The sequence below is a fragment of the Hirundo rustica genome, chromosome 6 (assembly GCF_015227805.2).
Source record: "Hirundo rustica isolate bHirRus1 chromosome 6, bHirRus1.pri.v3, whole genome shotgun sequence".
Classification (NCBI taxonomy): Eukaryota; Metazoa; Chordata; class Aves; order Passeriformes; family Hirundinidae; genus Hirundo; species Hirundo rustica.
In genome coordinates, this window is record NC_053455.1 from 47,652,097 (window position 1) to 47,671,648 (window position 19,552).

A 19,552-nucleotide genomic window follows, 5' to 3' on the forward strand; every position below is an offset into this window, starting at 1 on the left:
CTGTATGTTGAGACTCTGAGATCCAGAGTGCCACAGCCAGGTTTTTAGCAGTGATCATGTACAATGAAGCTGTGCCCCCCCCAATTTGTTTCTGAGGTGCCTTTGCCTCAGATACCCCTCTGTGAGCCCTGCCTGCCTGACTGGTTGTAAATATAGACACATAAGCCCTGGAGGTTTTTTTTCTCCAAACATGTCCCTCCCATCTTAGCATCATCTGTGCAATTCCTCCAGCTGCTCCCATACATGGCATGACCTTTTTCCCCCCCTTCCCTTGCTTCCCCCTTCATCTCACCCCCTCCCCGCCCATCCCTGCTCCCTTCCCCTCTCTGCCCAGCACACGGAGTCTAGGGCCAATCGGCTCTTCCGGACGATCAAATGTCACTATAAGTTGAGAGCTGCATCACCTTGGGGCGCTCGCAGATCCCAGCCTGCCCGTCCCCTCCGACAGGGAGCTTGGTGCTTCTCTCCACTCCTCCCAGGTAAGTGGGATCCCTGGCAAGGGATCCTGCTGGGGGGCAACACTACAGAAGGGATGAGCCTTGGTTTGAATGGAGAAGCACCAGGGGAGGGTTGGTGTCCACAGGATCTGGCATCTGACACAGGATCCTAAGGAAAAGGCACTTCTAGTTCTGAGCTTTGGTTGGGCATCTCACGGGTCTCATGTCACTCACAGAGGTTTGGGTGCTTTGAACTCTCAAGGATCAGTAGTGGGAGAACAGATCCTTTCAAATCAAGATTTGGGGCTGGAAGTTGTGATCTCTTGGGGAACTCAGGGAAAGTTCCCTCCAGCAGCAGGAGGAAAGTGCTGACCTTCCCTCTCCTGTCACCCAGAGAAAGAGATGGCTGAGGCAGGAGGTATGAAGGGCAGACGATCAGGGACAGGGAGCTTCTGGTGGATGAAGAGGGCTGTAGGTCTAGAGGGAGATCTGGGATAAAAAGGTGTGGCCATGGAAAACTGTGAGTTTCACGTGGTCAGACTAGCAAATTGTGAGTTTTGCATGGCCAGGCTAGCAAAGTGAAGGAGTTTGAAGTCATGAATACAGGGAGCATCCCACCATCACTCTGACTTTAATCGCCTTCTCCTGACCCACCACACCCACAGGGAATTTCTCTCTCAATTTTCTCATTTTCTGTGGTAGTGGGAAGCTTTCTGTGGTAAATATATATTTATATTTCTTGGTCCAGCTCCTTGCTGTCGGGCGGTGGATATCCTGCAAAGGCAGGAGGGTCTCTGGTGCCAACAATTTGGGTGGGAGCTGTGCTGCTGATGTGGGGTAGCTCCAGTGAGGCTGTAGGTGATTGCCAGGGCAGGCAGCTGTTCCTCAGGGGGGCAAGACTCAGGGAGGTGGTGGAGTCCCCAGGAGATGTTCAAGAGGCACCTGCCTGAGTGGTTTAGGGATTACAGGGGTAGTGCTGGGTGGATGGTTGGACTGGGTCATCTTGTTGGTCTGTTCCCACCTTGATGATTTTAAGGCCAAGGAAAGGCAGGGGATGTAAACTGAGTACAGTCTTTGGCTTTTTGTTCTCTCAGCTTTGTTACCCCTAGAAAACCCCTTGCAGGGGTCAGACAGCTCATACCACCCTGCAGACAAGTATAATGGGTACATTTTGGCACAGGGAGTTGGGATTTTGCTGTGACCCTGCAGCAGTGCTGGAGTCCTGCTACTCTGTTTCAGCATTAGAGAGCAGTATATGCATATGTTTATATATTTACTAGATATATATAATACCCATCTCTTTTAATATGATATGTACATATATTAAAAAATTCATGTCGTGGGTTTACAGTGGCTCTTGCTGGGAAAGAGTGGTCTTGTGGTGCTTGGTGGATCATAGCCCCAGTCCTTGCCCAAGAGCTGTCTCTGCCAGGTCCCATTGCCCATGCATGGCCACTTTTGTGCTGCTCCCTTTCCATATGGCTCTTGCTACCTTGCCTACCTTGTATGGCCTGGCTTGGGAGGGGATGACTGATGGCTGGGTTATTTCTAGGGATGGCCTGGAGGTGCAAGGCAGCCCATTCCCCCTCCCGGGTGCATTCTCAGCTGCTAAGAGGCTTCTTGGGATGTGCTGGCTCTGCTCTTACAGCTGAGGCCAGAAGCATTTGGGGCCAAAAGGGACGTGGTATTCCTGCCCACCTGGGGCTAAGGATCAGTGTATTTGTCCTTCCAGTGACCTGCTTGGCTTGAGCAAAATGCAGAATAACCTTTGCTTTCACCTTTCAGGGGAGGGAGCAGGCAGGAAGTTTTCTGTCTGGTGGAACTTTCCCATGTGTTTTGATTTCCTTTCAAAGGGTGGGCAGTATTAACTAATTGATTTTATTACATCCTTAAACCTCAGTCAGGACCAGAATCCATTTTTCTGCCACTACACAAACAAAGCCCAATTATTGCCTGAAGGTGCTAACAGCCTTAATCCTGGGCTGCATTTGCTGTGTGTAAAGTAATTTCCACCAAAGGCTAATCCCGAGCCAGCTGGAGACTTTCCATTGCCTTCGGGCAAACTTAATCCTAACTGTAAAAACTGCCGCTCTTAACAGATTGCTTTCTTTATTGCCTTTTGGATGTAAATATAGTCCAATTTTGCTGGCTGCTTTGATGGCAGAGTTAGCTATGTGGATAGTGCTGGGCATCAAAGAGCCTTTCTTGTCCTGGGTGGCTGTAGCTATAACAGTCTGCATTTTCCCCCTGGCTTTAAGGGACCAGATGGCTTTTGAATGCCATGGAGTGGACAGACCCCTTGTTTTTGAAGCTAAACCTTTTTACCTTTCCAGCCAGGGCAATGGCAGTCAGGTACTGCATTAAATGCCAGCTTCTCCTGACAGAGGGACCAAAGCTGGTTGAATGTTTGGCACTTGCAAGGCTGAAATCTATGATCTTCCCCTGGATTTTTTTTGTCCCCCCTGCCCTCGCCTGTGGGGTTCCTGCATCTGGCTCATCTTTGTACAGAGTCTGCCAATGCACTTGTTCTTAATTCATTTTATCTGGGGCCAAGAAAACCCCTCAGGGTTGGGGTCTTATGTTGTCAGAGATGCTGGCATTCTCGCTCCACTTTTATAGCACACGGACAGATGCCATGCAAAATCCCATTCGCATTTGCAGCACTTGGATTAGCAAATATGGAAGGGGCTAGGGGAACAGCCAATGTGACAACCCTCAGCAAGATGTCCTTAGAGCTAAATTGGAGACGAGATGAGCTCATTCCAATAACTGCTAATGGAAAGCCTGATTGCAAAGGCTCCCGTTGACTTCAATTGCCTTGGAAAGAACAGCGTGCACTGTGCTACGTGCCTGCCCTGCACTGAACAGACACTCTCTGTCTGCACACAGAGGGTTCTCGAGCTGATTTCTTCACTATTTAGTGCTATTATTATTCTTCTTACTAGAATGAGAGGAGTTTAGCCCACAGCCTTTTAAAAGTCCTCTTTTTTTTTTTTTCTTTTTTTCTTTTTTTTAAATTTAATCTTCCACCTTGGGAGGAAGGAAAGCTGCATCTATAAAGACTTAATCCATGGGAGGACTGGCCATTGCCCTGAGTCTTTACAGAACACGTACTTTGGAAGAAGCCAACAGCTGAGCATTAGGCAGGTTCCCTCTGCAGGCCTTTGCCTGGAGAAGCTCTGCTGTCCTGCTGCCTAAACCAATGTGCTGTCAAGCATTATTACTAATAGCCTGAATAATTTTTGAAGGCTGAAATGAGACTGCTAACATGCCAGCCACTGAGGAGATAGCAAATGCAAGTTTTCATCCTGAAGATTTTATGAAATCTAGACTGAAAAAAGTAGGGGAGAGAGACCAGCAGCGTTGTAGCATTCAAGTAATTAACAAAACCAGTGTGAATTGGTGAGCAGAAAAGCTGTTTTAGAGCTGATATTTCTCCCAAACACAAAATTCCTCCTGCTTGGTAGGACTAGAGTCCCCTAAGTACTCCTTGGGATGGCTGCTGCAATCAAGAAATGGACAACCACAGCTATAAAGTTAAACGCAGCCTGGGACCAAGAGACCAGTGAATCCAAACCTCGTGTGTCCTGGCAGTAGATTACCCCTCCCATCCAGCACGTCAGGTCATAACACAGCCGCTGGTGGCACTACTTCCAGGGCAATGCTGAATTTGAGAAAGAGAATAAATGAGGAACTAGGAGAAAAAATGTTGGCTGTTTATCTCTCCTTGCTACACGGGGGTTTTAAATCCTGTTGACTTTAACGTATGGTGCCCAAGGTCATTGCTGAGGAATGGAGAGAATCCCTTTTAGGGCAGGGTTGGAGCCTGTGGGATTACTGCCCTCCTCTGAAATAGAAAGCTGCTGAGCTGCAGTTGTTCCTTTTGAACCTAAGTCAGCCCACCTGCTCCTTCAAGATATCTCTCATATATCAACTGAATAATGAAGTCAGGAAAGGGCTTGGGCCAACAAGGAGAAGTCTGGCTTTCTAATTTAAGATCTACTATGGATTTGGAGGAAGTTTCAGTGGCCTTTCCTCATCTTCTCCCCTGGCTTCAGGACAGCTGATGCCGTTAGAAAAGGCAGTGTTGCATGACATAGAAATGGTTATGTCAATGTGAGCTGCCTACCTAGGCATGTGGCTGGTTTTCATCTTAAACTAACCAACAAATTATTGTTCACTCAGTCATCAGTTGCAGAAACCAGACACACTTTTGGGTGCTGACAAATAAATAGTTATCTCTAGGTTTATTGGTAGTTTCAGTTATTTTTGTTACCGAGTGTAGATTTGGAGCTGGCACTTTCCCACCTGTGGTAGCGCAAAAGAAGGAAAAATTCCACTGATCTTGCTGGAGCGATAGAAATGTCAGATGGGTGTGGGAGGCCTTGCCTGTCTCTCTGAGCTCTGGGGGTTTTGTAATTTAAAGCTGGGACTAAGTAGCCCCTGGGTCTGCCTGTTGGAAGCAGCTGAGTTGATGGGATATATCTTTCCAGATGATCTTTTTCTCCTCCCCTCCCTTTGTCCTCTGACACAGGTGGCAAAGTTTGTGCTTCTCCCAAAATGTCAGTGTTGGTGGGGAATGGGTTGTTGGGTGGGAAAGCAGGTGCTAGGCTTTTTTTGTCCTCAAATGTCAATCCATCTGCTTCTGCCTCTGTTTTTTTAATGAGGTGAACTCACTAACAACACCTTTTTTTTCTTGTTGTTTGTTTTCCTTTTCTTCTCTTTCTTTTCTAGAAACTAATTGCCGACATGTCTGATACCGAGGAAGTGTAAGTAGAGGGAAAGTTGTCTGTGTGTTTATCTGCTCAGCTTGGCTCCACGGGGCAGAGCGAGGGCATCCCTGCAGGGCGCTGCTCTGTGCTCAGCCTGAAGCGCCCCGAGGCAGTGGGGAAGGGGCATCTTGGCTTTGAGTGTCCAAGACCCCTCCCTGTCCAACACAGGACATCCCCAAACACCTGCACCCAGCTCAGCCTGCCCTCTGGGGCTGTGGCACTGCACTTGGAAGAGGGGGAATAAAACCCGCAGCGCAGCGTTTGGTTTAACAAATGCCTTGGTTTAACAAATCTAGAGTAGTATGACCAAACCCAACGGGATCATTTGACATTTTTGCATCATTAGTAGAGAGGGGAGGTTTAGGGCAGTCATGGGATCAGAGGAATCATGGACAGACCTGCAGACAACAGACTTTAAACAACATTGCATTAGGTTGCTTCAGTGTGTGGTTTAAAGCTCGACATCAGTACAGAGCAGGAGAAATACTTAGTTTCAATGTCCTTTTTTCCTCTCTCACAGGGAACAAGGAGAGGGTAAGTCTTAAATCTGTCTGTAATTGCTTCTGTGCAAGCCTGCAATATTTGCTGGCTGTGTCAGCTGGTATAAGTAGACAAATCTCAAGTTTCTTTTTTGTGCTTCTGTCTGACTGTCCCCAGCTTGTGGTGTTTGTCCCCTGCCTGTAGCACCCGGGCCGTGTCCGTGCTGCGGACAGTCTGTGGGGTTTCAGCCCCAAATCAATGCCCTGGTGGGAGGGAACGCTGCTAGTTTTTGTAGGGGCACTGCCATCTGCTGGCAATTTATTTTGAAGCTTCTGTATGTGTAATATATCTGTTTTTAGAACATAAATCCCCACAATGTTCATAAGCAATACACACGGACACTTTTATTATATTCAGAGGTGCTCTCTGCTACCTTTTCCCTTCTAATGCAAGCGTAACCTCGAGTTTCCATTGCCCAAGAAAAAAAAATCAATAATTTATCGTCGTCTTCCCCTTTTTATAACTACTATTTTATTATTTTCAAAGTCATTTAATCTGTTATTTGACTTGCTGATTTGCAAGTGGCCTCTCAGAAACCATCTTGCCCGCCATCCCCGTGAGCACAGAGGGCTCTGCCATGGGTAATGTCCTACTGATGAGTCAAGGCTGATGGCTGATTTGTCTGCTTTTTCCCCACCCCCCCCTCCCATTTCAATGCAGAGGAGTACGAAGAAGAAGGTAACAAAAAAAAGTGGAACGTAATTTATCTTTCTTTGATTCTTGGTCCTGCTTTTCTCTTGTCTGCATTTCACCCTTCTCTTTGGTGCTTGCTGCTAAAGGCAATCTGAAACACTTGATCAGGAAACCAGTTGGAAAACAAAATCAACCAAGTTTTTTGGGGCTGTGATGTGCAGAGCCTTCATGTTACAGTGAAATGGAATATTTGTATAAGGGGACGGTGAAAAAGATGGGGGCGAATCTGTCCGTAAACTTGGAACTTTTTAGACCAGGGACTGGTGCAAAGCCCCATAACATATCATTGGTGAAATCCTGCCATTCTCATTTTGGCAGCGTCCACGGATTGAGTTTAAATTTTGAAATTGAAAAGAAGAGCAGGTTGTCCAGCTCCTGAGGAGGAGTCTACAGGGCACTGCTGAGGATAGAAAAGGCAAGGCAGACAACCAACTGGCAAAGATGAAGTTTCTTACCATGCCTTTAGCTGGCAAAATGTGATTTGACAAGCTGCAAGAGAGAGAGTGCTGATCTGGAAAGATGGAGCATGAAAAACCCTTCTCACCCAAGTTGTTTCACCTTTTGTAGACAGCAGGGAGAAGATCATTTTGGACATGTATTACTGTCTTTGCTGGGCATTTTTGACACACTGGCTTCAATTCAGTCAAGTGTAGCTGCCAGTTGTCACCCTTCATTTTCCCAAGGTGTCTGAAACAGAGCTAAGGGCCAAACTCTTGGAATTTCTCCCAGGATCTGCCCTTGGCATCTAAGGCATCTTCTAAGGGGTCAAAAGGAAAACCCTTTACTGGAGGTGAAATATTTGCACATGGAGGGTGTGAGACCAGCTCAGAGATGGAGAGTTGTCCCTGTGTAGAAATGTCCATTTTGGGGATTGATACACAGCAGGTTGTTGTGGTGTTGTTGTGTGGTTTTTTTTTTTGTTTTTTTTTTTTTTTTCCTGTCCCCCAATGGATTCCTCCAAGTTGCTACAACAGGCAAATTCCCATTGGTCGTGGTGGGAAGAGAGGTACAACTGTGGCCATGGTGAGAGTAGTTTCTGCTATAAGGTACATTATCCTTAAGTAACTATTTCCCCTGGCATTGCTTCTGAAGGGACCAAGGGCTCAAAAGAGGAAAAAGAAAATAGAGACTCCAAATAGGTTGTAGAGCTGCCTTCAGTCATCATCTGTCTCTCTGGTCCTGCATGGAGTGGCAGAGCCAGGAAGGCGAAGGCATTCTTCATGCTCCATCCTTCACGTCTTGTCAAATGTCAAAAGAGCAAGCAAAGGGTGTTGCTCCTTCAGACAAGCCTTCCTTAAAGGAAAAGCATTTCTTGCCTTTCTCCTTTTTTCCCCTAACTGTCTACTTTTTGTTTTCAAGTATTTAATGACCTGAAATTAATGATATGAAAGTATTAATGACGTGATATTATTAGGCAGGTGACTTTCAATTTCTTTTTAATCTGCATGACTGGCTCCTCTGAGGTGTATCTTCTCTTTGCTCCATACTTTTGCCTCACCTTTGTGTCTCTCTCTGATGTCATACATTTCTTTTCCATGTAACTTTTCTCCATCCATTTCTAACTACGTTTTTTCTCCAGGCCTTAGCTCACCCCAACACCAGTTTCTAACAGTTTTTGTTTTCATTTTCCTGCTTGCTGTTGCTTCTTGTTCCATGACACTTACCACCTGAAGCTCAGGAAGAAGGTATGTGACATGGCTTCTGCTTTCTTTCTCTCTCAGTGTGGAGGGAGAATGTGTGTAAAGAAATCTAGAGCAAATGGTTCACAGCCAGTTTCCAGGACTCTGTCTTGAACCACTGACATCAATGCAATAGTGGACGTTGATGTTACTTATTGAGCTGGTAGGAAATTTGGCCTGTTTTGTTTGTTTTAAAAAAACAAACCAAAACGTTTATATATATATGAAAGAAATAAAATGCATTGAGATATAGATATATATATATTTAAAAAAATGTATATACTATGCACACATCATTTCTCTATATACATATACATGTATGTGCATATGCATATATGTGTATAAAAACAAGAATATACCCATTTGTTTTATTCTACTTTTTTTTACTAAATGGCTTGAGTTATTTTTGGCACAGTGGTGTCAAAATGAATATTTTAAAGGGAGGGAGACACCCTGCAGAAGTTTATATTCATCTGGTAAAATTCATGAATTATTTTGTTTGAAATTTCAAAAATTGATAAATGTTGGTGAAAAATTTTAACCATATGAGAAAAAAAAAGTAAAGCAAAAGAAATGCAGAAACTTTATTTGTGGTTAAAAATTCACCAAAAGTTGGGTTTGGGGTATTTTAGCCAGCTCTAATAAAGAATAATGCATTGGATACCTTTTTATGTGGTTTTCACTTGTGGTCGTATTCCCATATTTCAGTAACATTTATAACCCTGTAATGTGCCCATAAAAATGTTATTTTTAATTCCCTCTCACCCTGTAATTCCATCATTGTGTAGTCTTACCCATAACAGCCTGTGAGCTTGGCAAACCTCCGGAATGTTCCAATAACCTATTTCCTGTTTTAATTTTCTCCTCCCATTTCTTTCGCTGTGTGACGTTTCACACCCACAGAAGAGGCTCAGGAAGAAGGTAGGTGAAGCAGCATCTCAGCCCTGCTGGTTTCTGCACTAGCAGGATGATGTGCACCTCGATTTTGCAAGGTGGTAGAAGAAAGCAAGAGACAAGAAAAGATGCTGGGACAAATTATCTGCAGGCAGAGGGCTTTCCTTGTCCCTTGCACAAATTTCACTGAGGGTACCCCACATCCCTAAGTATCTTTGCAGACACCTCTTCTCCAGTTTTGGGGAGGAAGCAGCACAGAAAATGTTGATACCATCCCTTCACCCAAGACACAACATGCTCTGAGGCTGATTTTTAGCCCTGGGTATTTGTGTACCATGGAATAACTGGGGTCCGGCTAGAAAGATTTCTCTCAAGTGTCAACTGGTTTCTCCAACATAACTTGGCAGATCGTGATCAGATGGATTTTGAAGTCAAAATCCATCTGTGGCCAAATATGTGCTTAGCCCTATGTCATATAGTACTTATGCTATAATAAGTCATATTATATATAACATATATCATATATATTATAAGTTTATAAGCTATAATATATCATATGATATATGATATACATAATACTGCAGAATTATAACCATGTAGATGCTGGTAAGTAACCCCAGCTGGCAGCTCACATTGCACACAGCACTGGCAAAGTGGGACAGACAGGGCGGAAGAGGGGCTGGAACAGAAACTCACCCTTTGCACTCGAGAGTTTGGGATGTGGTGCTCCAGGTGCAAGGAGCCAAAGGGTGTGTTGGTTCCATATTTGCAAAGCTTTGTGGTACGGGCATATTTTAAACAGGAGTAAACCTGTTTGTAGTGCCACAATAGACCCACTCTGAGAAGTCTGCAGAGTTTTTACAGCATCCAGGTCCAGATGGTTTTACATTTCTTCTACCTGCGTGTGCTCTGGTCATCTGTCTCCATTTTATCTCCTTTGTTTCCTTGTTTCATACATCCTGGGCTTTTTTTTTTTTTTTAACCCCTCTGTTGCATTCACACACTTTTTAGTCTAACTGGTTTCATTTTCCATCTCATTGCTTTTGCTTCCTGCCACATCCCACCTTGACGAAGCTCCTCCTGAAGGTATGTGCCGTCACCTTCCAAACTGCTCCCTGCTGTCTCCTTGGTGGTGGTGCTGGGGACTCAAGGGTGGTGCAAGAGGAGCAGTATCAGTTACTTTGTCTTTTTGCTCCTGCTGTCTTTGCTTTCCACGTCGCCTCTGTGACGGGCTCTGCCGTGGGCTAACGCCCAGGAATAATCTCAGTGCAAGGTCCGGCAGAGTCGGCTCAGTGGTAACCCGGCCTCTCTGCCACCCCTGCCCTGTGTAGGGCTCACCACGAAGCCCTTCTGGGCAACGGCAGGAGCTGTCCTCTAAAACTGGAACTAGAGAGAAATTCCAGCACGTGATATTTGAGCTTACTGTGAGATTTTCCCTGTCTGATATATTTTTTACTTCTTCCCTTCACACGGTGAAGTTGTTTCCCAGCCACACGTGCCTCAAATTCCTTTCCCCTCCTGGCCATTAGCATGTCCTTTTCTGGGATAAAATTTTTCCCTCTGAGCAGAATTTTCATCCTGTGAAAGGTTTTCAGCCTATTTTAGCTCATATAACAATGTATTTCTCCTAATGTTCCTTTGCATCCTGCCCCATGCTCTTCACACCTAAAGAAGCTCAGGAGGAAGGTATGTGACATGACTCCTGAATTCTTGTCTTTCAGAATAAGCTCTGGCTTAGCCAGTAAACCATAAGATGGCAAAAGGAAATGGGAGTTATAAATAAGCATATTTATATAGACTAAAACTTGCCACCATTTTGTTTCTTTGTACCGTCTGCCTTCACGTTCTGTCTTGACGTTGAATGCATTGTTGATGTACATGGTAATTGTTGCATGAAAAAAACGTTTGAAAAGTGCTGGGAAATGTAAACCTCTTAAAAGGATGAATGTTGAAAAGCCTTTACACTGAGATTGGTTGGGTTTCCTTGGCAGGCCTATTTTGGACCATTTTGGGGTGGATCTGGCCTGCAGCCTATATGCAGAAATGCTCATGATTGGCTGACATTCTTACAATAGTCTCTCTGCACATGTCTTTTCCAGCTTAAACCCTGTGGTATAGAGCAAATGGTGATAAATATGATACTTTAGCTTTGCAAATGACTGAAGATGGTATTCTTGTTCATATAATGGAATTTCTAGGCTAGTGTTTCATTGCAGTACTTGCAGCCACCCAAAACCTGCTGGCCTCAGGTTGTAAATCCACTTGGGCAAGCACTAGGGTTGTGAAACAGCATGCTGCTCCTGGCTTTGGGCAGGACTGCAGGAATGGCTGTATGAGACAAATGTCATCTGATATGGCTGCTTAAATCAGCTTTATGTTTTTAATATCTCAGACCATTTGCACCCTGATTTCCAGTACTGCTTTTGGTATCCATACTCATTTTATTTCCTTGAAACATATTCTTAGTCTTTCCCTCCCCCTCCATTCTGCCCAAGTGAAAAGTTGTTCTGATGTTTCTAATGCTCTCATCTCCCTTTGCATTTTGCTTCCCCCATGCTAAAGCTCATGAGGAAGGTACGTGCCATCACTTGTGAATTCCTCTGTTTCTGTCTGGAGCGGTAACTCGTGTAGGAATTATGGAGGTGGTTGAAGATGAGCCGATGCAAAAAATATCGTCTGCATGGTTGCTTTGCTCTTGTAGGATAAGGGGTGTGATGAGTAATGCATACTAACTGCTGTTTGAAAACAATGCCTGAGGCACAGGCTGGGCACTGCTTATGTATTCCCCAGCACCTGATGTCTCTGGCCAGGCTATTCCTATGGACACCAGTTGGTACAAGGGATAGTGTTCCTCAAACCATTTCCTCTGTGCCACGCCCCAGGCTTAGAGGTGGGACAGCCATGTCCTGAGGCAATACTGTGTCCCTCAGCTGGGTGCACCTCTTCCCCAGTTCCCCTGCCACTGCACAGAGACAGGACTCCCTTTCGCAGCAGTGTATGGAGATGTGGGGAGACTTGCACCCAAAGTCACGAGTGTTTCAACAAGTGACACAGTGTCATACCTGGACTAAGTGGCATCATTTTGATTGGAGCATATTTGAGAAAAGATGTAGTGTGTACTTTTTCTAACATAACTATTGGGGTGTTTCTGGGTTAATGTGCATTATGCAAAAACAGGGGTGGCAAGGTTACATTTTTACTTGATTTTATAACCGGAATTAAGGTCCAGACCTGGTAAGACAATCTCTGTAATTGGTAAAATAGAAGGACATGCTTCTTAAAGCATCAGCCTGGCAGCCCAAACGCATTTACTTTTCAATTACCCTTCTGCCTGCCCCTCTCTGCTTACCCAGCCAGGCTTAAATGGGATGGTTTATCCTGCAGGTTGGAGAGCAGTAACATGTTCGTACTCACTCTCCCACATCGGTGTGCAGCCCTACGCACCAGTGGTGAAATCCTGGGCACCAAGGAAATCAATGCCAGCTCCTCAGAGCCCATTGATTTCTACAGTGGCCGGGATTTCTATGCACATGAATAAGAGCAGGTTGTCTATACCCTTTTTGCACATTCAAACTTATCAGTAATGGACTTACTTTAAATACAAGTCATGTTTTCATCAGCCAGAGGCTACAAGTGGCATTTGTTTTATAACATTATGAACCTATCCATTATCCGTCTGCATTTTTATATCCAAACAACCCTTCCTCTACACAATTCTAATTGACATTCACATGTGCCCTCTATTTCTCACTTAATCTTATTAATGGTTTTTATCCCTTTAACGACCCCCCCCCCACCACCACCACCTTGGCTAAGGAAAGTGTAAGGGTTTTTAATTATCCTCTGTTTCTTGCTTTAATTCTCTTATCTTTCTTTGCATCTCTTTCCCTGCTACTTCCTTTCTAAAGAAGTCCATGAACCAGGTATGTGACTTCTGAATTCCTCTGCGTCAATCTGAAGGGTTATTGTATGCTGGAAATGCTGGAAATTCAATTCCACTTGGCAATTTCACAATTGGGTCATGTGCTGAATTGGGACAGAATGGAAACTTTTCAACCAACAAAAAAAAAAAAAAAAAAAGGAACACTTTGTAGACAGCTTTTAAAAATTATAGTTTTTATTTAGTTAAAACATTTTGTTCCAAGTTTTTTTTTCCCTCTTTCCTCTGTGGAAGCTTTCCAAATTTTGAAATGAAAATTCTATTTTAGATGTTTCTGAAGCATTGCCTTTATGGATAATGCTGGGTATATATAGTGTAATGCAAGAACAAATCTGGAATAAGAATTGCCACAAGGCAGAAATGGAAAAGCTTTGTTCCAGAGATGTTAATATCTCTGCAACCTTTATGGTTGTGAAACGTTTCTATTTTTTTTAATCAAAATCTCAGCTAAATCTATGGGAGTTCTGAAACACTGAAATTTAATTGAAACTATGATTTATGTTGAAAAATTTTAACAGTAACTCTAGTATTATACTCAGGAATTCAAAGATGGTGGAAGTAAAGATACAAATCAAATATTAATGATAAACCATAACTTGCAGCTTCCTCACACCTTTGACCAGTCATAATTTCTCATCATTCTGTGATGCATAATACTGAGGATAAAGCTAACTGCTGCATGTAAAATGTAGTAACATTTTTTATGGACAAGCATCTCAATGTCTGAGCTGTAATAACAGGCGCTTACCAGACTTGGAGCCATGGTCACAGTGCGTATGGGAATGTTATAACGTTTGTTACCTGGGAAAACAGAAATGGAACTTGCAGTGTCCTCTAAACTGTCTGTGGAAATTATTCTGTGCCATTTGGAGTAGCTTTATTAAAGTAGTCACATCTCAGCAGCCTCCCACCCCAGCTATTTCCCTCTGCTGTCCACAGAGGGAGACCAGCCTCCTAGTTCAGAGCAGATCGGTGCTTTTGCCAAGGCTGGAGTGAGGTGAAAGCTGATTGATTTTTACATGATTTAATACTTCAACATTCATCTCTTCACTGCTTCTCCTATCTCTCCTGTTCTCACTGCTTCTTGTTTCGCATCCTTCTCTTCTCTTTTTAATCATATTCATTTTTGTCTATTAATCTGCACCTAAGGTTTTTCTGACTTTGATTTGCACAAGCAAAAGGTCATTGCTTCCATCACAGCTGCTTTGCCTGCCCCTGTACCTCTTTTCCATGATATTTATTGCTACTCACTACTTGACAGCTGGTCCTCTAGCATTGGCAGATGTATGAGCTTGAAATTTGTGCAAAACGCAAGGTATTAACACAATATGATAAACAATAAAGCCATAACCACAGCCTCCCCGTGCTTTATTTTCCCTCTGTAACATAAAGCACAATAAAACCAAAAGACAATGTAAGTAAAACAAGATTAACAAAAAGCTTTTATGTAAGAAGGAGACTGTCCCAGCTTTTCGTGTAACTGCATGATTATTTAGTTTCTCTGTTACTAGTGCTGTCTTTGCCTACCACATCTTCTAAGTCACAGCTTTGGGCTGCACAAGTCACAGTTGTTGCTGTTGTGGAATTCTTGCTCTAATTATTTCATTTTTCCTTCTTGACTCTTTCCATCTAACCAAGCTCATGTTTGTGACATCTAAATTCCTATGTATTAATCTGAAACATTCCTGTATATAGGAATTTGCAGATGTTGAAGAATAACAGAATCATGAAGAATCAATCCATTCTTGAAATTCCCTAAAACTTATTTCCATGTAGGAAGGTATAAATACCATTTGTAACTGAAGGATCACCATCTAAGAAGCTTATAACTAATTTTTTAGTGTCCCTGGAAACTTTTAGGGCTGTGACTATCCCATAGCCTGACAGGTACCTGAGCTGCAGAAATTCAAGCTGCTTACACTTGCGGGGAGTGGGTTGAAGCAGGATTCTGGCACATAAGCACAAGCAGCTCTAGTCCTTTGCAGCAAAGACAAGCTCTGTGCAGACACAAATATTGCCAGTTCTGCAGAGCTAAGCCTGGAATCTGCCAGCAGATTCTTAGATGGTGGAGCTTCAGATGCAGGCATAGGGACACATCCAAAGCAGTGCCTCTGTCAGTAGCTCTCACATCCTCATGCCAGCTCTGATAGCTAAAAGGGCAGCTGAAACCCAAATGCTTGTAAAACTATCTTCTTGGGAATGTTTTCTTTCAAATTTAGGGATCACCAGTGTTACTACACTTGCCCATAGTTTATAAATTTGCATGATTTAACTGTTGCAAATCATCAACATTCAAAGTCCCTTTATTTTTGGTTTCTATGGCATCTCCTTCCTATCTACTTCATACCCCACTGTAATTACACTCCTTTTCCACTCTTATTAACAGTCCATCCCTATAACTTGGTCTGCAAATTATACTTCTTCAGCCCAGTCTTACCAAAGTTTGAGGTGATCCCTTCCTACATAACTTATTTCTAATTCTTTTATCTTCCTTTCCTGTGTTTTTCCCCTGACACATCCTACTAAATGAAGCCCCCCCTCCAGGTATGTGATTTAACTTCTAAACTCCCTGGTGTCTGTCTGCTGGGATGGTGTGTGTGAGAAGTGAATACAAGGTGACAGGGGATAACAACCAATCAGTTAAGGATGGATTATAACTTGCATGCCTTTGGGGTGCTTCTATTTTAGTTTAATTTTTTTTTTTCTCAGTAAAGTGTAATCAGCAGTAAGGAGAAGGAAACTTACTCATTGCATGAGAATTTCACTGGAAACTGGGGGAACACACATATACTATTGTGAAAGGGTAGTTCAGCAAAAAGTCTCCTTGTGGAATATGTTAAATTCTGCCCATGTGATATGAGAATGAGTGTTTCTTCCTCTAGGGGAGGGCTTATTTCAAATCTAAGGGCAGAATTTGACCCAATGACTGTACATGGAGAATATAAACACTGTGAGAGTTTGTGGGGTTTTTATGCCTGTTTTGCAAAATATTGGGTGGTGTGTGTGTATGTGGCTGAAAAGCAAAGTCTGCCCTGCAAATTCACATTGCTGATCTATTCCTGCTTTGCCAAAACCCAGAAGAATGACATGTAGACCTGCACAGACTTCTAATAAACCTTTTCTTCCTATGAAGCAATCCGTTTGTAATTTTACATTGCAAATGGATTTGAAGAGCAGCAGTACATTTATGGAGACATCAATGTTGTCTTCAAGGAAGAAAATGGCCTGAGCCATAGATCTAGAAGGGAACTGAGCTTCTTTGGAAGTTAGCTGAACGTTGATGATGAGTTATGGCAGGTATTTCAGCAGGTTTCTGAACCACACTGTTTATTTCAAATGGCTGAAATACTGCTGTAGTAAAGGATGGGTTCAATAGAGCTTTGAGAGTGCTGGCTATGTTCATGTGCATTATATCCAATCAAGGTAAACTTTTGTACACTGTGCTGTCAGGTTGTGCTTTATGCCATATGTTAATTAGAAATGTTTTTTAAGCACTGCATTATTATCATAATTCTGCCTCTTTTACCTTTCCCATTCTGTGACTTCTCTTTATGTGTTACTTCAAATGTAAATATTTTACCTGTTTACTTCTCAACTTCATCCTTGGCTCCCCTTTTCCTCTCTGCCCCTCCTCCCTGTTGGCTCAAAAGCTCTTTTGGTGGAAATAACAGGTTTCTTGTTCTCATTCTCTTGTTTTCCATCGCAACTTGTTCCATGACACTTCACACCTGAAGTTCATGAGCCAGGTATGTGACACGACTTCTGGTTTACTCCACCTAGGTGCAACACAGAAGTGTGTATGTGTGTGAGAAAGGGAGAGAACAGGAGTCCTGGGCTGGTAGAAGAGAAGGAAACAAGAGAAACAAACATTAACCACAATTATAATTTGCAGCTCTCTTCTCCTTTAACCTCCATGCTTACTGCTACTTTAACATTACAGCATTTTTAAGTCGTGGCAGTCTCTCCAGTTTTCTCCCTGCCTTAGTTCACTAATTCCTTTATTTTTTCCCCACCTGATGCATTCCCTGGTCTCTTTCTCAGGATTCCAAGAGCTTTAAATAACTGTTCTGTTGTTTTTTTGTTTTTGTTTTTTTCCTATTTCCTGTCTTTTCATCACTGCTTGCACCATGACAACAGCAGAGGAAGCTCATGAGGAAGGTATGTGATGTACCTACAGTCCCTCATCCTTTTTCTTTTTCAGTGCTGGGGAAAGTGTCAAAAACACTGACATTGTTCAAGAGAAAAGAGTATGGGAGGGAAATGATCTCTCTAGATGGATTTCAATGAACATGGAGAAAGGGCCGTTTGTTAGCTAAATCAAATCACCAAAAAGTTCTTTTTTCTTCTTGTTCCATCTCTGGAGAATCCAAGGTTCCCAGCATAAGAGGGAGGGAGTGGGGACAGGTGCTCTTAGAACAGTGCTGGTTGTGGATTCACTGTCGTGCTTCTTCTCTTTTTCTTTTGTCCTTCAACCTACAGCCAATGAAGAAGGCGAATATAATGATGGTAGCTCAGTGTTGTCTTAGGACAACAGAGTCATCTTTCTAACATCTCACTGTCTTTTATGTGTCTGTTTTTGTTCCTTGCTTTATTTTAAATTCAGGAACTGGGCCAAAACATCTCTGCTGCAAAGAATCGCTCACTGTGAATATCCAGTCACCCCTGGGGACTCATTAGTGTATTGAGAAGCCTCTGCATCCTCATTAAGATAGTAGATGATGAAAACCAAGCTCTAGAAGCTTGCTCTGAACTTGCCTTTTAGCCAGAATCTGTTATGTCTTAGCTCTCATCAGCAAAACGTCTCTATCTACCCCAAATCAGGAAAGAATCTCTTAAATCATAGTGGCATATTTGAAAATGGAGCTGAGCCTTGCATAGACATGCATTCCTCACACAGCTTTAGGTGGTCATGGGCTCCAGGCCTGAATCTACAGAAATATAAATTTCTGCTCAAGCCAAGCGCTCAGAATTGTGCTAAACATTAAACATCTCTTCAGATGGGTGGAGCTAAATATAGCCTGATTGTAATACTTGGTTGAGTGGGTGCTGGAGCACACAGGCAGGGATAAGACTCATGTGAAAGGACCAAACCTAAATGGGCACAGGGTCACTGTTGCTCTTGTGGAAGATAACTTAGCCCCTCCCTGGCCAGCTTAAACATATAGAAAGTTCTCATGGAGTTTTAGAGGCTGTTGAAGTAGCTGGGTTCTTCCTGACTGCCCCAGCCCCTAGGAACACCCAGGAAACTGCTTCAAAAGACAAAGCCCAATGTCACTTGAAAACAGCCTGCATTTTCTGTGTTTCCTTGTTTTGTTTCACTTTGCTTTTGTAGTTTTTTGTTGTTGTTGTTATTTTGTTTTAATTTTCTTGCTCACTTTCCAGGCTTCTTTTTTAATTTAGGGAAATACCCTGAGGACCTTCCTGAGCCCCTCTCGGTCTTTCTTTTTCTCATTCTTTTATTTTTAATAGCATATTGATTTCCTTTTTTTTTTTTTTTTTTTTTTTTTTTTTTTTTTTCCTAAGGACATAGTGTGAGTTAGATATGTTGCTTCTGAGAAGAGGGATTAAGGGAGGGTGTTTAGGGATTTCTGAGTGAAATAAAGGCAGTTCAGATGGATTCCTAGGGAAGGAGAGCACCGTGCGAATATCTCATAGACTGGGCAGGAGTAAGCAGGGTGGTGTTTTGGTGGTGTACCCTCTCACTGCGTGAAGCCTTTTGGAAACCAGAAACTCAATGGCTCTCCAATGACCAGGGCAGTGAACCTGGATTTGCAGCGTCTCTTGCCTTCTTTTGGCAGGGTTGTGTGTGGGGATTTTGTCTCAGCCCCACGGTTCATAGTCAGAATGACCGTAATTCCAGTCAAAATCCACCATAGGAACAGGAATTTGCCATGACAATTCCTGCTTGTCAACAAATTTTGGCCCAATTCCTTAACTCGGTGTCTTGAAAGAAGGGGCATTTCAAAATAAATCCCATCCTTGGACTGCTTTTGGTTCATACACTATGGACAAAGGCTGGGTCATGGACTGCAGAGGATAGATTTTTTTACTGTTTGGATTTTAATAAAATACCCCTTTTTCTGGTTTTCTGGAGGTACCTTTAAGAATTCTAACTACAATTTCTTATTTCAAGAACAACTAACCTTATTTTTTCATTTTTACGATTGTTTGTTGGAGTGCTGATTTGGTGGCAGCTGAAACCAAATTCACACAGCTATTGACAGACAGGTGTCGATCCTGGCAACCAAGGTCAACAAACAAAACCAGTCATTCCCTGTCTACTCTTTTTCCCCCCTCTCTTTGAAGTGTTACTAACTGGCAGCTTTAAGCCAAACAGGAATGTCTATGAAAATTATCTGGGTATGTCATGAAGGAAGGGAATCCTGTGTAAATAACATACCTGATTGACTGGTTAATTATGATTACTTTTCCTCTCTCCAGGTAAAAGGCAATTTAGCTAACATGTTAAGAAGCTCAGTGGCTATTTGAAAAGCAAAACATGAAAAAATAAGTGGAGGAATACAAAAGTACGCTGTTGGCTAATGGTGTTTTTCTTCAGGAGTGAATTGGGACTTCCTTTATAGTGAAGCAGTCTAA

At 43.0% G+C, this 19,552-nt stretch overlaps 1 protein-coding gene across 6 annotated transcripts in view; it reads left to right on the top strand.

Moving 5' to 3' along the window:
* Window positions 1-357: 357 nt before the first annotated feature.
* TNNT3 (troponin T3, fast skeletal type) overlaps window positions 358-19,552 on the top strand; it is a 30,558-nt gene continuing 11,363 nt past the window's right edge. Inside the window, exons 1-4 of one of the 6 annotated variants that reach the window (XM_040066242.2) lie at window positions 358-479; window positions 5,172-5,206; window positions 5,730-5,743; window positions 17,093-17,113. In XM_040066242.2, the coding sequence (XP_039922176.1) occupies window positions 5,187-5,206; window positions 5,730-5,743; window positions 17,093-17,113 (55 nt within the window). In that variant the 5' untranslated portion in view covers window positions 358-479; window positions 5,172-5,186. Of the gene's footprint in view, window positions 480-5,171; window positions 5,207-5,729; window positions 5,744-10,652; window positions 10,702-11,519; window positions 11,590-12,923; window positions 12,939-15,487; window positions 15,500-16,689; window positions 16,702-17,092; window positions 17,114-19,552 lie in introns of those variants that run through there. The other 5 variants (XM_058421101.1, XM_058421102.1, XM_058421103.1 and 2 more) reach the window with 5 other exon arrangements.